The following is a 13,561-nucleotide window of genomic DNA, read 5'->3' on the forward strand; positions in this document are numbered from 1 at the left end:
GCCATAAATCTGGATGATTGCTCTTAACACCCACTATGATTTTTTTTTTTTATCCTTTCGAACGTTCAGTTGCATAAACATAGATAAACCTAGTATATACATATAGATTTTGTATTTAATATTACATTGGTATTATTTTAAAATACAACAAAATAAATGGTATGCGTGTTATTTACTACCGGTACACATTTTCAGTGTTTTGTTGCTGTAAAAGTCATTTAATAGCTCACCTTTTTTTTTGTGTGCAAAAGTTAAATGTGAACAGCTAAAATCCATTCAAATAATGCAAACACCTTCAGTAGCTTGCATTTTGAATTTATTCCAGAGGTATGTAGGCTTGTCTGTCTACATGACACTCATTTCTATTCAAAGTCAAGCATGGACGTACAGCACTCACTTCTCCTTTCAAAAATGTCTCTCTGCCGCCATCCCCACCGACCTTGTGTCTTTTTTTTTCTGCACATGCCACACAGCTCAACAACACCCATCGTATTGTGATGTCATTACAATACAGCAGATCCTATTTGAACTTACTTCTAACCATCAAGACTTCCAACAACCTTCTTTGTTTGCAAGCAAGCATCCATATATACTTTTTTTTTTTAATATGAATCCTTATAGGCAACTGCTTTGTTTAACCTTGAAGAATATTTTATTCATTTTACTTTGACATTTTAGGGGGAAAAAATCCATAAATGTGCCTGCAAATTCTATGCATACAGAGATCATCCAAGTTCATTAAGTACATGAATATTCATTAATACAAATTCTACAACAGACTAAAAATGCACATGTAGGTATGATGGACTTTATGTTCATATTATAAATACAACAAGTTCAATAGAGAATCATTCTTTTCAGGGTCTAAAATAAAATGTATATAATGTATGTTTTACAATAAATAATCAAAAAAGAAACATTTCAGCCTTATTTGGACAACTTGGCATTAAAGCATACAGAGCAAAAAAAATGGGGATTATGCAATCATTTTCTTCCACATATACCTTTAAAAAGACTGATCTAGTTACCAATCAAATGTATTTGCACTCATCCCAAATTACAGATTCCAGTAGTAAGAAGACAGATTGATTGTGTTTCACATACATGTTTTCTTTCTGCAAAGTTGCAGCAAAGCGCAAACGAGCCGTTCTACTCTATCAAACATCCTTCCAAATGATTACACACACTCATACAATACTCTTATATAGGGCAATTTAAATAAAGTTGTGCATCTTACACAATGAAGGCAAATAGACCGACCAGCAGATCCAATTACCTTTAGTACAACGGGTTGGAAACCTGCTAAAACAACAGTCTGGATGGGATACGGGGTGATGTTTATAATCTGTCATGGCTCATTGCATAGTCAAAATGTATTATGAGAGGGAAATGAATTCATCCTGCATGTCGTCAGTGAGCGCAACGAATAAACATTTCAGGGGTGTTAAGGATTGCTTGTACAAGTTGAGAGGAGTGACCAGTGTAAAATCACACTAATGGGCCTGTTCTCGCCAGAATGGAGTAGGATTTTGTGCCGGTAAGATGGAGCCTATTAGGTCAGTAGGGATGGGCAAATATAATTGATTGTTGATTGATCGTGTCTTGAAGCCATTGGAAAAGAAATAGGAAAGACACTAACTATTGATTTAGAGATAAGCTACAGCTGAGCTCACTGATATGCAATTAGTGGTTTATCAGGGAAATTGTCATATTTCCTACTAAATTCTCCCGAGGACATTAGCCCATGTAGCATCGCCTCGCTTCCTGTCCACAGCGAAGTAACGTGACTCCTCTTTGTATGCCTGCCAAATGCTGATACATCCCGCATGTGTAGCACACGCACGCATACTGTACATACATACAGCAGACAAACAGACTCCAACCTCATTACACTGAAAAGTGTCCAAATAAAATAAACATAAATAGAGGAAGTAAATTCCCTTCAAATCCAACAGGAGTCCCGGCTCCGCTTCGACACGCTTTGTTCTCATTTTGTCATTTAAGGTGCAAGCTTGATTCTCTTATAAAACAACAGCTCACCAATTCCATACATTTCATCCAGTGCTACAATAGTGCAGGTGTAAACAGCATCGTGCAGTCATGACGCAGAGGATGCATCTACTTGTACTTCAAGTGGAACGTGAGCTTTCAACTTGTAAACAATTGTCTAAATGTGAGTAGGTGGTGGTGAACACCGCCACATTCTTGTGACACAATGTTACAAAATATAAATTAAAAAAATCTAATTCCACATTTTGCTGAATTTACTTCAAATGGTCCCTGTCCTTAATACTGTGTATGTTTCACTCTCTTTATTACTGGTGACCAAGTGACTTATTTCCTAGGTTGGTAAAGAATCGCACATTGAGATTCATTGTTTTTACCTTGCAAAGTGCTGCCATGCAAAGAGACTAAACTCGTTTTGACTTTGGGTACAGGATGTCTTGAAGAACAGAATGCTGGCTGGCGTTGAATGACGGCAGATTTCTCCATGGATATGTCTGCAAATGAAAAGTGAGAGAGAAAATAGTCGTGATTGAAGTGTAGACTTTCAGCCTTTTCCGGTCGTAAATTTTCATACTTATAATCCTTTACTTTTCCTCCCTTTGTCATGCCTTCACTGCAGCCTTTTTCACTTGTTGCTTGTTTGTCAGCCTTGTTGCCTTTCAGGAAGTGAAGAGTATACTCTATTGATTCAAGATCAGGGGAATGACCTAAAGAATACTACATTTCTTTGACGTCAAATAGTGTGATCAGACAGCTCGTTCCATTCTTTTTTCAGTTTTTCAGTATTTGTTAGGTGCTTAACCCACTAAAATCGATAAAATCAACTGTATTTTGTCTTTTTTTTCTCTCTAAATAATTGGTGAATTGATTTACCGTAAAAAAAATAAATAAATAATAATAATAAATTATAATTACATTTAAAATATTGAGAATAAATTATTTTATTTTTAGAAAAAAATATTTGACAGATTTTACTTTTTTTTTTAAACGTCAACTTCAAATTATCTGACTAATCGGCCTGTTTTAAAAACTAAATGTAGCCCATGAGCACAAAGGTTTGCCTAGCCCTGATCTACACTGAAGCTTTTTAAAACTTTTGGATGGGGTGTTTCGATCAGGGTTTTATACTGTCAATTCCGATATCGATCACATGGATTAGCTGCACATTTTCTATTTTAGAGCTGTTAATGTTAATGCCCGTATCCCACTGAGAGGTGAACGTTTGCGAAGCTCCGGAATTACGAGTTCTCGTGAGGGTTGTTCAAGTATGCAACTTTTTTTTTTGCTACCTTAGCCAACGCTTACAAATGTTCGTCCCTCAGTGGGATATGGGTTTAACATTTTAATAATTGATTAATCTGTCAATTGTTTTGCAAATAATTGATTCATCAGATTATTAAACGAGCACCACTAATCTTCATATGAGTTGTATCTGTCTTTCTTGGGGGGGAAAAGGACCCCCACTTCACAAGTGACGTCACTCTACAAAACACAAATTTTTTATTACTCAAGTATAAACTAGATAACTTTCTTCATTCATAAATATTCGACATAACTTCATGTAACACAACGTACGTAACAGTATGCCGCTATCTTCCTGCATGAAATTATACGGTGAACTACTGAACTGTATGGATTGCTTATGAAACCAGATAAAAACAATAAATGAAGCAAAATGGAGGTCAAAATGAGTTTTGAGGACCAAAATAATATGCAATTTATCACTATACGGCTATCCGTCATTTGGGTTGTTTACTTTCGCATTGAACACTCTCAAGTCGGAATTGGGAAAAAACAACTTGGGTTTATCCGACTTCCGACCATCCTCGAATGCAGCATTAGTAGTGTGTCATATTGCGAGCTCTGTATTTACATTCATGGCATGTCTTGATTGATTTTAACACTGACATGCCTCCATTCCTCAACATATTTCCTTTTGGCAATTGTTGTGTATATTTTTTATTCACAAAGGACATGATTCTGCCATCATCCACTACAATTGTCCACAGAGAATGCTCTTTCTGTACTGAAGATTAACTTGAAGGCAGTAAGACAAACAAAACAAACAACGAGTGGAGATTGTTGAGAAATTCTGAATTGAATGTCGACGGGATCCACACCTAAGCTTGTCATCCGACTTTTATAGATGATTGTTATGTTTACAACTATTCCAAATCTCCAGGTATTTTTGATCCCCCAATAACGGAGGTGTACTTTCATGCATTCACTTCCTATGTGCCAGGTGCTATATTGGCGTGTACAGTACACATCAATCTGCTGCAGGGACTCAAAACACAGCTTAGGTGGTTTATGTAAGAGTGAAGGGAGTACACTGCTCTCCACCGCCGTCCAGCCCGTTTTGGACTGGGCAGAGGGGGAGGGGGAGGAGCTATAAAAAAAAGTTGACCCCGTCCCAGCCCGGCGGACTCGCTTCCACGGCGGAGCAAGTAGCAGCATCTGATCTCTCCCAGCAGCTGTCCTCTCCCTGCATCAGCACAACAAATACTTTACATTGACCTGACCTTTTCCTCATGCTTCACTATCTCAGCCACGCCCCCCTACACACACTCACACGCACACACTCGCTCACTCACACACCGTTCCACTTCACACCACTACTAAATCCCACACTGAGCCTCTGGCTGCCACACAACTGACAAGAATCTCGCAAGCTCACGCAGCTGTATTCTTACTCTGACACCTTGCTTGACAATAGACTGGAACAGATTGGAACAGTGTGAATGAGTCAACTCTTTGTTTTTTCATGTTCCTATTAATGGACTTTATAAGGTACTGGCTTTGTTTTGTTTTGTTTGAAATATTAAACCTATTTGACAGCAGCCATGTTGGCATTAGTCCAACACATTTAGTGCGATTATGCCAAAATTACCTCTTAAACATCATTAGATGAAAACAGCCAAAGTTTGAAGACAATCGGATAAATTGTCTTGGAAGAGTTGGTTAAAATATGACTTTGTATAAAAAGGCAAAAATGGCGCAGAATTCCAAAATAAAGTCAAAGCGGCAGACTTCCCGTTAGGTTTAGCACATGGGTCCATAATACTTTTTTGTAGGTTTTGGGCAGTTACTTATGTTTCAAAGGTCGAGGTGAAACATACAACCTGGGGTAATTGGATCTAAGGTGTATGCAAAGTTTTCATCACAGCATATTTGGTGTGTTGCACTCCGTTTTTTTCTTATACTCGTTTGAATAATGCTTTTAGATTTCATCTTAAGTTTTTTATATTTCATCTTAAGTCAAGTGCGCTTCTTCTCAGCAGGATTGCACCTAAATTAAATCAATTAATGAGCTACCATTCAACAGGTTTCCCCTGTAATATTATTGAGATTGCAAAAGACTGCAGCAGCAACGTTCTCCCACGCCGCCTCCCTCTCAGAGCCCTAAAGAGATACCGTATTTTTTTTACACTATAAGGCGCATCGGATTATAAGGCGCACCTTCAATAAATGGCCTATTTAAAAACTTTTACCATATACAGTGGTACCTCATAGTTTGAACATAATTTGTTCCTGCGAAGTGTTCAAAGTCTGAATTGTTCAACCTCCGAAACATTTTTCCCATAGAAAATAATGTAAATGCAATTAGTCCGTTCTCAAGCACCAAAAACAGAAAATTCCTATTTTAATTTAGATTTATGTTGTTTACATTTACAGTACAGTACAGTATTTAAACAATATAAAATACCTTACTTTTTTGTTGTGGTGTGATGGCATCAGTGGATGATAAATGCTATGTTAATACTTGCTTTAGCTTAGTCCTGAGTTTGTGTATTTTACATTGGGCATATTGTTAGACTACTAAGCGGTCCTTGCATGCGTTGTTTAGCGTCAGGCACGTTGTTGAACAGCTAAGAGGGGTCCTCGTGCCAGTATTTACAGAAGTAGTCACGGTAGTTACAACGGCGCGATAATCTCCTTCCAAATTCCAGTGTGGTTCGTAGCACTGTATGTTTTTCTTTGCTGCCACTGGCACTGTTGTCTGTCTTTGGGCCCATGGCGAAGAAAATTGTCGTGGAAAAGTCAAAATGCCCTCGCAAGTATGGAGCACCTCCTGGAATATTCACGATCTGACTGGAAATGAGCAGTGCATCGTCTCAACTACTGCAACGTGAGCATTCGGCATTGCTCGGCTTCGCTCGGCTTCACCCGGCTACCCGTTTTCAAGGTACGTTCGGCTTAGCTTGCTTTGCTTGGGTGTTCAAACTCCGAAAATGAGTTCAAACTCAAAGGCATTTTTTACTCAGATTTTTCGGTTGAAGTTCGATTTGTACGAGTTCCGAGACGGTCAAACTCTGAGGTTCCACTGAATAAGGCATTATAAGAAGCTACTGTAGTGGCTGGGGTTGCGTTAAGCATCCACTAAATGGAGCGTACTTAACCAATATTGATCCACATATAAGGCGCATTGGATAATAAGGCGCACTGTCGTTTTTTGAGAAAATTAAAGGCTTTAATCTACTTTCCTATCTTTTTTCTAACACTCAACATCAAGCACGTGAACAAAGTCGCCTCTCACTATCGAAATAGTCCGACGGTGCTGTCATGCGGAAAATCGGGCACTTGAGGAATGCGGTTGAAAATCCCATCAAGTTTTGCGACAGTTCTGAGTGCTCACATTACTTGTCATGAAGCTACCGCATGTCTATTAGCGCTGGCATGCCACAGCTGAGCTCAAAAGTCAGTATGCATGTGTGGTACATGACGACCTCCGAACACTAGCGCGCACGCCGCTTGACCTCAAACTCCTTAACCCCATGAATAAGAAGAGAAAAAAAACAATCCAGACATATCACTACTCTCGGTCATTAAACATTAAGTTATTCTGTTCCATTCCATACTGTGTATAATTAAAGGGAATGAATATAAGTGCACACAGAGTAAGCAGGTCATACATCCACAAACATTTACATCTTTGATGATGCATGACAGTATCAGAAATGCATGATTGGAGATGACCATCATGTATCCCCACTGGGCATCTCAGTTATTTATGATATTGTATATGTACCAACAACATCCAAGCTTGGATGCTGCCTGTCAGCACATCTAAATCAGGTGCCGCCTCCATCTTTCTGTCTGGACGAGCAATTTATAAGATTACATCAGCTGTCTACAGTACATACAATACAGTATATGTATTCTTATCAATCACTGTTCCTCTAATAATAATAATAATAATAATAATGTATCAGATTTATATTGTGATTAATAATAATAATAATAAATTAAATAATAATAATAAACACTTACACTTCAAGAGGGCAAATTGTCCTTTAAAAAAATAATTTAAAAAAATATTTCAAATAGAGAAAGTGACAATAAAGCCAGCTTGCTGTGATAGACTCCAGCTCCAGTGTTTTTAAAAAATGGATGGAAGGATGATGAAATAATATGTACATCTGATGAGCCATTTTGACCAAATTAGAGCCATTCCTACTAGCAGACTGCCTATCTCAGCATTTTTCGATGTTGCTTTTCCTAAGCCCGCCAAACCAAATAATTCCTTTTTATGTGTCGAAAATGAAGGTTTTGTTTTCAGAAAATGGTGCTGTTTTATTGTAGATAGCGTCATCTTTATTTGTAGCCAATCACGAGCCCACGCATCACAAATTGTGACACGTCTGCACCCAATGTTTTTCTTTAGCTCGCTGCTAATACACAGTAGCTTCAACTATGCTTTAAAGTGATCATGACATATAATAATTGTTTGACACATTCAAAGAGAGATGATTTTATGAAACTCATCAGGATCGGTCAGATTTGGTTTAGTGATCCGATCCGCAGGTTCTACAAGGAAGCTACAAGCTCGGTGATACAAGTGTGGCTTAACATGTTGCTCCTGACTCAATCATCGTCACCTCCATCCATGCCGGCGAATAAGCTACACTTCTGACAAGTATCGTTCTCATGAAGAGTAATAATTAACAGTAGACGGAGATGCAATGCTAATTGCTAAGCTATCTTACCATATAGACAACAGTACACGGAATAAGTGCTTGGTTGACAGAGAACACTTTTCACAAAAGTCTGGCTGGAACCACATTAAAGCGGAGCATATCCAACTTGGGCTGGGCAATATGCCCCCCCCCCCCCCAAAAAAAAAATTCTGTCATTCAGGACAATTACAATTTTAATTGATTTTAATCTAATAAACCCAACAAACTATTATTTAAAGGTTGTATTTATTCAAAAATAATTCCTGTGCAAATTGTTCAGCCAACAATAATGTATACCGATTCTAAATAACAAACTCGATTTAGCAAATTTTCAACAATTAGATTTTTAAAATGATGATGTATCTAAACAATTATTGCCTAGCCCTATATCCAACTTTGAATAATAAAATAGCAGCAAATTTAATAACTTTCTCAAAATTACATTACAGCAGATCGCTTTTTTCTTTTTCTTTTATCAATTTAGCTTTTTTTGTAGTTGGAACAGAATTTATATTTGCTTTTGAAATGTTTCTAGATGAAAAAAATATATGCTGCTATTCACAAAATGCATTCAAGGAATAAAAAATGTTAATTATATATATTTTTTAAAAGGCAACAATTGTTCATTCGATATATTGTCATATTTGCTTCAGGATTACCATGCCAAAATAAATGCTCCTCAAAAATAGAAAGTTGCTCCTCAAATGAAGTCATTGATTAGCAAAACTGCACCTCAAAGAAAAAAATTGTTCTTTTGAGGCTTGGCGAAATAATAAACCACATTTTTTCTCAGTTCAAAATGGAGATGATTTTTGTGTTTGAAATCTTTACTGTACTGTACACACCTAATAAACCATGATGCTAACGCTAAAATCGTTGCTTGAGATTGCCATGACAACAACAGATGCCAGTGGTAGCATCCACGTTCTTCTCATTTTGCAGGGTAAAACTATGGCTGAGTGTTAAATGTGAATATTTGGGCAATGTGCCAACTTACATGTGCAATGAGGTGTCTTCTTGGTCATCTGTGCTCAACCACAAAGCTCATCGTTGTTCCGTCGAAAGAAGGCGGGGCGATGATTCTTGGACCTTGTTGCGTTGTGATGCTGATAATCGGCTTCCTGTCCGCGCTGACTGCGCCTCCTATGAGCGACGAGGCCTTCACGTGTCCCGGCGGGGCCTCGGCCGTGGCGCTGTAGTAGGGACTCTCCGCCGACGGAGCGTTCACTTCCTGCTTTGCGCTTGTAGTGCTTTTCAACTTTTCTCTGTCTTCGGAGTGACCGGGCGACGGTGTCAACAAGGCTTGAGTTTGCAGAGTGGGCGAGGGGATGAATCCCGGGTAAATCATGTAGGTGGGTGCGAATGCTCCCGGGCTCAAGGCCAGGGGTGGCAATGGGAGAGGGACGGGTGTGACGGGGGCGATCGGCGGCACCGGTGAATGTGGCACGTCCACGTACTGGCCTGTTTCGGGGTCAAACAGTCGCTTTGTGGTGGTCTGGATGGGCGTGTCCACTAGGTAGTAATGTCCTGTGGTGGGGTCGAGGAGCATTTTGCGCTGCGTTTGAAGGGCCGCGTCTCCACTGGAAGGTGGAGGTGACAGAGTGGCAAATGGGGGTGAGAAACACAACACTTGTTGTGTTTGCGGGCCCGCTGCAGGCTGGTGGTAGAGAGATGAAGACGGCTGCTCGTATGCCTTCACGTCAACTTGTTGCCTGATGCTCGGCTTCGTCTCTGTGTACGCTGTCTCCTTGTTGCCCACTTTGATCTCATTGGTGTACGCCAGGCCCGGTATGGTTAAATAGTTCTCCGAGTCGATTTGTGGGACGTTGAAATTAGTGGGACTGTTTTGGACCTCCACCTGCCCTTGTGTGCCAGGTTCTATTTTCACAGAGAAAGGTGCGGCTGGCGCCTTGGAGCTTTTCACAGTCTGTAAAGCGGTGCTTTGTAGCGCAGGGCTAGCAACCGAGCTAATGCTAACATGCGCCTTGTTGCTTTTGCCGAGATGAAGGACGCTTTTGTTGCTGAAGGTTTTGCGTTGCGCTGACTGGTCGTGTACGACGTCGCGTTCTGCTGTTGTTTCTTCTGCTCCTCGCTCCTCGCGGGCGATGAGCGACAGCACGTGGCTGCCCGTGATTGGCTGCTGAGGCTGAGCTTTGCGTTTCCATTCGTTTCGGTCAAAAACGTAAAGCTGCTCCATCGTTTTGACGGCAGCTTTGAGTTTCTCCAGTGCGGCTTGTTTGGGAATTCGAGGCTCGAGTCGCCTGTCGGCCGCCTCGCCGGCAAACTTTTCCTGCCTTTGTTTGAATGGTTTGTCAGCTTCCGACTGCTCAGGTTGCTTTGTTACAACAATTGGCACTTTGCTGGTAGCACACTGTGGCAGTGCATCTTCTTCTGTTTCTTTTGGTGATTTATTTGTTTTTACTGAGTGGCATTTAATGACAATGGGAGAAGGCGACACTTGTTTTACTGGCTCCTTAGTGGCCTTGTCTTCAAGTTTCTCGGCGGATTCAACCGAACCTTTACTGTCGTTATTATCCAAAGAGACAAAGCGATATGAACTTTTCACCAGTTTACGCACATCCCGGACACGGTAGATTGGTGTTTGAAACTTGCACTTAGTGTCTCTGACGTCTCGAACTGTAAAACTTGGGATCTTATCCGAAGCAGACAAAATATGGCATTTGGCATCACCTCCTCCTCGAAATGTGTTGACAGAACTTATTTTAGGGGTTAACAGATTGGCAATATTCAGGGTTCCTCCTGTATTTTCTTTCACACTTCTCAGACATATTTTGATTTCAGGTGTTTTTCCACCTTTGTCGCTTTCTTCTTTAGCAGCCGCGTTTGCCGTCTTGAGCACCGTCTCACATTCGGCACGTTCCTTCTCTTTGGAGAAACGCTGGCAGCTCGGCATGAAAAGAAGTTTTGTGAGCATGTTGCTCCCGTCCGATTCCTCCTTGGCGAGCTCAGCCTCCTTCACGGCGTCGTCGTCCTTCCAGGAATCAAACGCGCTGCTTTGACTGTGACTGAGCCCCGTTTTAGGCTCCTTTATTCCTGAATCCTCCACGGCATCGGCGCTACTCTGCTCTTCAGCAGGCTCGCAAGAACTCGGCCTGCTGCCCTCCGAAGGCTGGTCATCTCCAGAATTAGTGTAACCTGAGCCTGATTCCGAGCCCCTCCAGTCCTTCCCCCCGTCCAGAAAGCAAGGGGAGAGCGCGGGGTATGTGTCTGAGATCTCACCTCTCTCCATCTTGCGCTCCTGCTCGAACTGCATCTTTTTGGAGATGACATTTTTAAGCAGGCTTGACGCAAAGATGGCCCTCTTATGTGTGTTGCCTGTGCTGTCTGTGTGGTGATACTGCATTTCACAACCTGACCTGGCTAACACTGCTCCATGCATCTCCCCGGACCTGCTCTTGGTGCTTTTGGGTCGCCTGGTGGCTGCTTGTGCGTTTAAGTCGCACTGGACATTCAACGTCACCTCTTGCTGATCTTTTATCTCCGCTCCTTTGCACAAAGACGCTTCCTGGTGAAAAGTTAGTCTCTTATTAGCCTGTGGGGCTGTTTTACTCTCCAGCGTCTCATTCATTTCCAATGTGGTGCTGGTTGTCTTGTGCGCAATTACACTGTGCTCTGCCCCCCGCGGGATGTGTCCATAATTCCAATCCACGTAAGCAGACCACTTGTTGAGGCCGTATTCCGACATGGACGACTCGCTTGAAGTGCTTAAATTAATCGTATCAAAGTAAGGGCACGCCAAGCTTCGGAATGACCTGGCGGTTAAATTACGCACCTCTTTATCAGCGTCATCCAGCTCGCTGATGGAGCTGGAGGCGCCACTGGAATATTCATTAATGTCCTTCCGTCTTAGTTTGGTTGCAAGGTGCTGACGGCCCGGAGCGGGGATGAAATACTTGGCTCTGTTATCTCCCAAAGGTCCAGCACTCGCGAAGGAAAAGTGACTCCTGTCTCCAAAGCGCTTGGCGCCCTCGTCCGTAATGCCGACAGGCTCCTCTCTGGACGCTTGGATGGACAGGTGGATTTTGTCCCCGACCGTGCGGTTTTTACACACACTTTCATCCGAGCTGGCGCATTTCTCCGAGTCGCATAGATCGCTGTCGTCCTGCTCCGTGCTCACGCCGAGTTTGGCAACCTGACTAATGCCCTCCAAGATCAGAGTCCCGGTTCGGGTGTCGTCGCTTTCAAACGAGGCGTAATCCACGAAGGAGTACACCAAGTTGTCGTCCTCAAAGTCCCAGTTGGCACCGCGGCCGAGGTCGTAATCGACGTCGTGGTCGAGTTCGGTCAGCTGGATTTCGTGCGTGGTGATATAGTGAGACTCGTCCTTTAGCGTGTCCGTGCCGCTGTGGTCGGACAGAACCGCGCTGGCACCGTCATCCGACTCAGATCGGCTGTTCAGGTACATGTCCGTGTACTGGAGCTCGTCCCCCTCGCTGCAGTCGCTCGGGTCCACTTCCGCCTGCAGCCGCGTCTCATCCCCAGAGTCCTCCTCGTAGGAAAGTCCGGCTCGAGTTTTCAGAGCGGGTCCACTCGGGTCAACACCGCTGCCCATGTCCAAGGAGTTTACAGAGGCCGGTCCACGCACCCCCTGCCTCGAACCGTCACTTTTGACAGAGAGCTGGCTCCCTTCACCGGTGAACGTTACTTTCACAGTCTTTGCGCCTTCCGGTCTCATGTCCAAATCCACGTAGTTGGACTCACTTTTTGTCTCAAAATGTCCCCCGGTGTCCTTAGCCTTGTCCCCTGGGAGCAGCGTCCTGTGAGGTCCGGGGCCATGTCGGTAAGTGAGAGTTTCCTCCGCTGCTTCCATGAGGTCAGCGATGTTAACCCGACACAGGACAGAAAACTCTGCCGGCTGCCAGAACGTGGGCACTGAGAGCCACGAGTGAGGGGGAGATGGTGGAGAGGGGAGGGTGGGAGAGAGGGTGGGTCCTGTGGGGGAGGACCACCGTCAGATCATAGCTTATCATGATCAGTTTATTTTTTGTTCGTTTGTTTGTTTTTATCAACCTTAAGGAGAAGAACAGCTGCTTAAAAATACATTATATAATTTTGATACTTTTAATAGGGTTATTCAATACCACTTTTTTTCCAGACCGAGAACAGGACGTGTAGGCTACTCAGCTCGAGTAGTCACCGATACCAGTATTGCATTGTTGAACTTGGTCTATATTTGTTTTGTTTTCTTATATCAAATTATCAATTGATCACATGCAAAGGCACAACTAGGGATGGGGGAATACCAATACCAGGTATCAGTAGCAGGCTGATAACCGGCCTTATTTCAAGTTATCGGTACTCGCAATGGCGGCTCTTGTGGCTATTTTAGGATCAAGAACTTACAATTAAAAGAAAAGAAAAAAAATCCTTTAGTTTAATGCAAATTTAAGGTATAGGTAATTTAATTACAAATAATTATCTGTCATTGTTTGTGTGGGGAAAATTTTATATATTATAAGTACTAGTGGTATTGTTACTTGAAATTGGTATTGTGACTAGTCGAGTTGAGTATGGTCAGGAGTCGGTCTGAAAAAAAGTGGTAGTGATCATGCCTAAGAAAAATTGTATCATCCTGT

The 13,561-nt window shown here is 42.2% G+C and overlaps 1 protein-coding gene across 1 annotated transcript; it reads right to left on the reverse strand.

The window, feature by feature from the left end:
• Positions 1 to 184: 184 nt before the first annotated feature.
• LOC147169869 (uncharacterized protein C4orf54 homolog) lies at positions 185 to 12,814 on the reverse strand. Its single transcript, XM_086082017.1, has 2 exons — positions 8,962 to 12,814; positions 185 to 2,501 (listed from the first exon to the last, which is right to left on the reverse strand). The coding sequence occupies exon 1, from the start codon at positions 12,793 to 12,795 to the stop codon at positions 8,986 to 8,988; it is 3,810 nt and encodes a 1,269-aa protein (XP_085938143.1). The 5' UTR covers positions 12,796 to 12,814; the 3' UTR covers positions 185 to 2,501; positions 8,962 to 8,985.
• Between the last annotated feature and the right edge of the window lie 747 nt (positions 12,815 to 13,561).

Source organism: Leptonotus elevatus, chromosome 8 (genome assembly GCF_054856555.1).
Source record: "Leptonotus elevatus isolate MCC_2025b chromosome 8, RoL_Lele_1.0, whole genome shotgun sequence".
NCBI lineage: Eukaryota > Metazoa > Chordata > Actinopteri > Syngnathiformes > Syngnathidae > Leptonotus > Leptonotus elevatus.

What these genes read in the sequence shown, in the direction of transcription:
- LOC147169869 (XM_086082017.1), bottom strand. Translation starts at nt 12,795, where the DNA reads ATGGAAGCAGCGGAGGAAACTCTCACTTACCGACATGGCCCCGGACCT.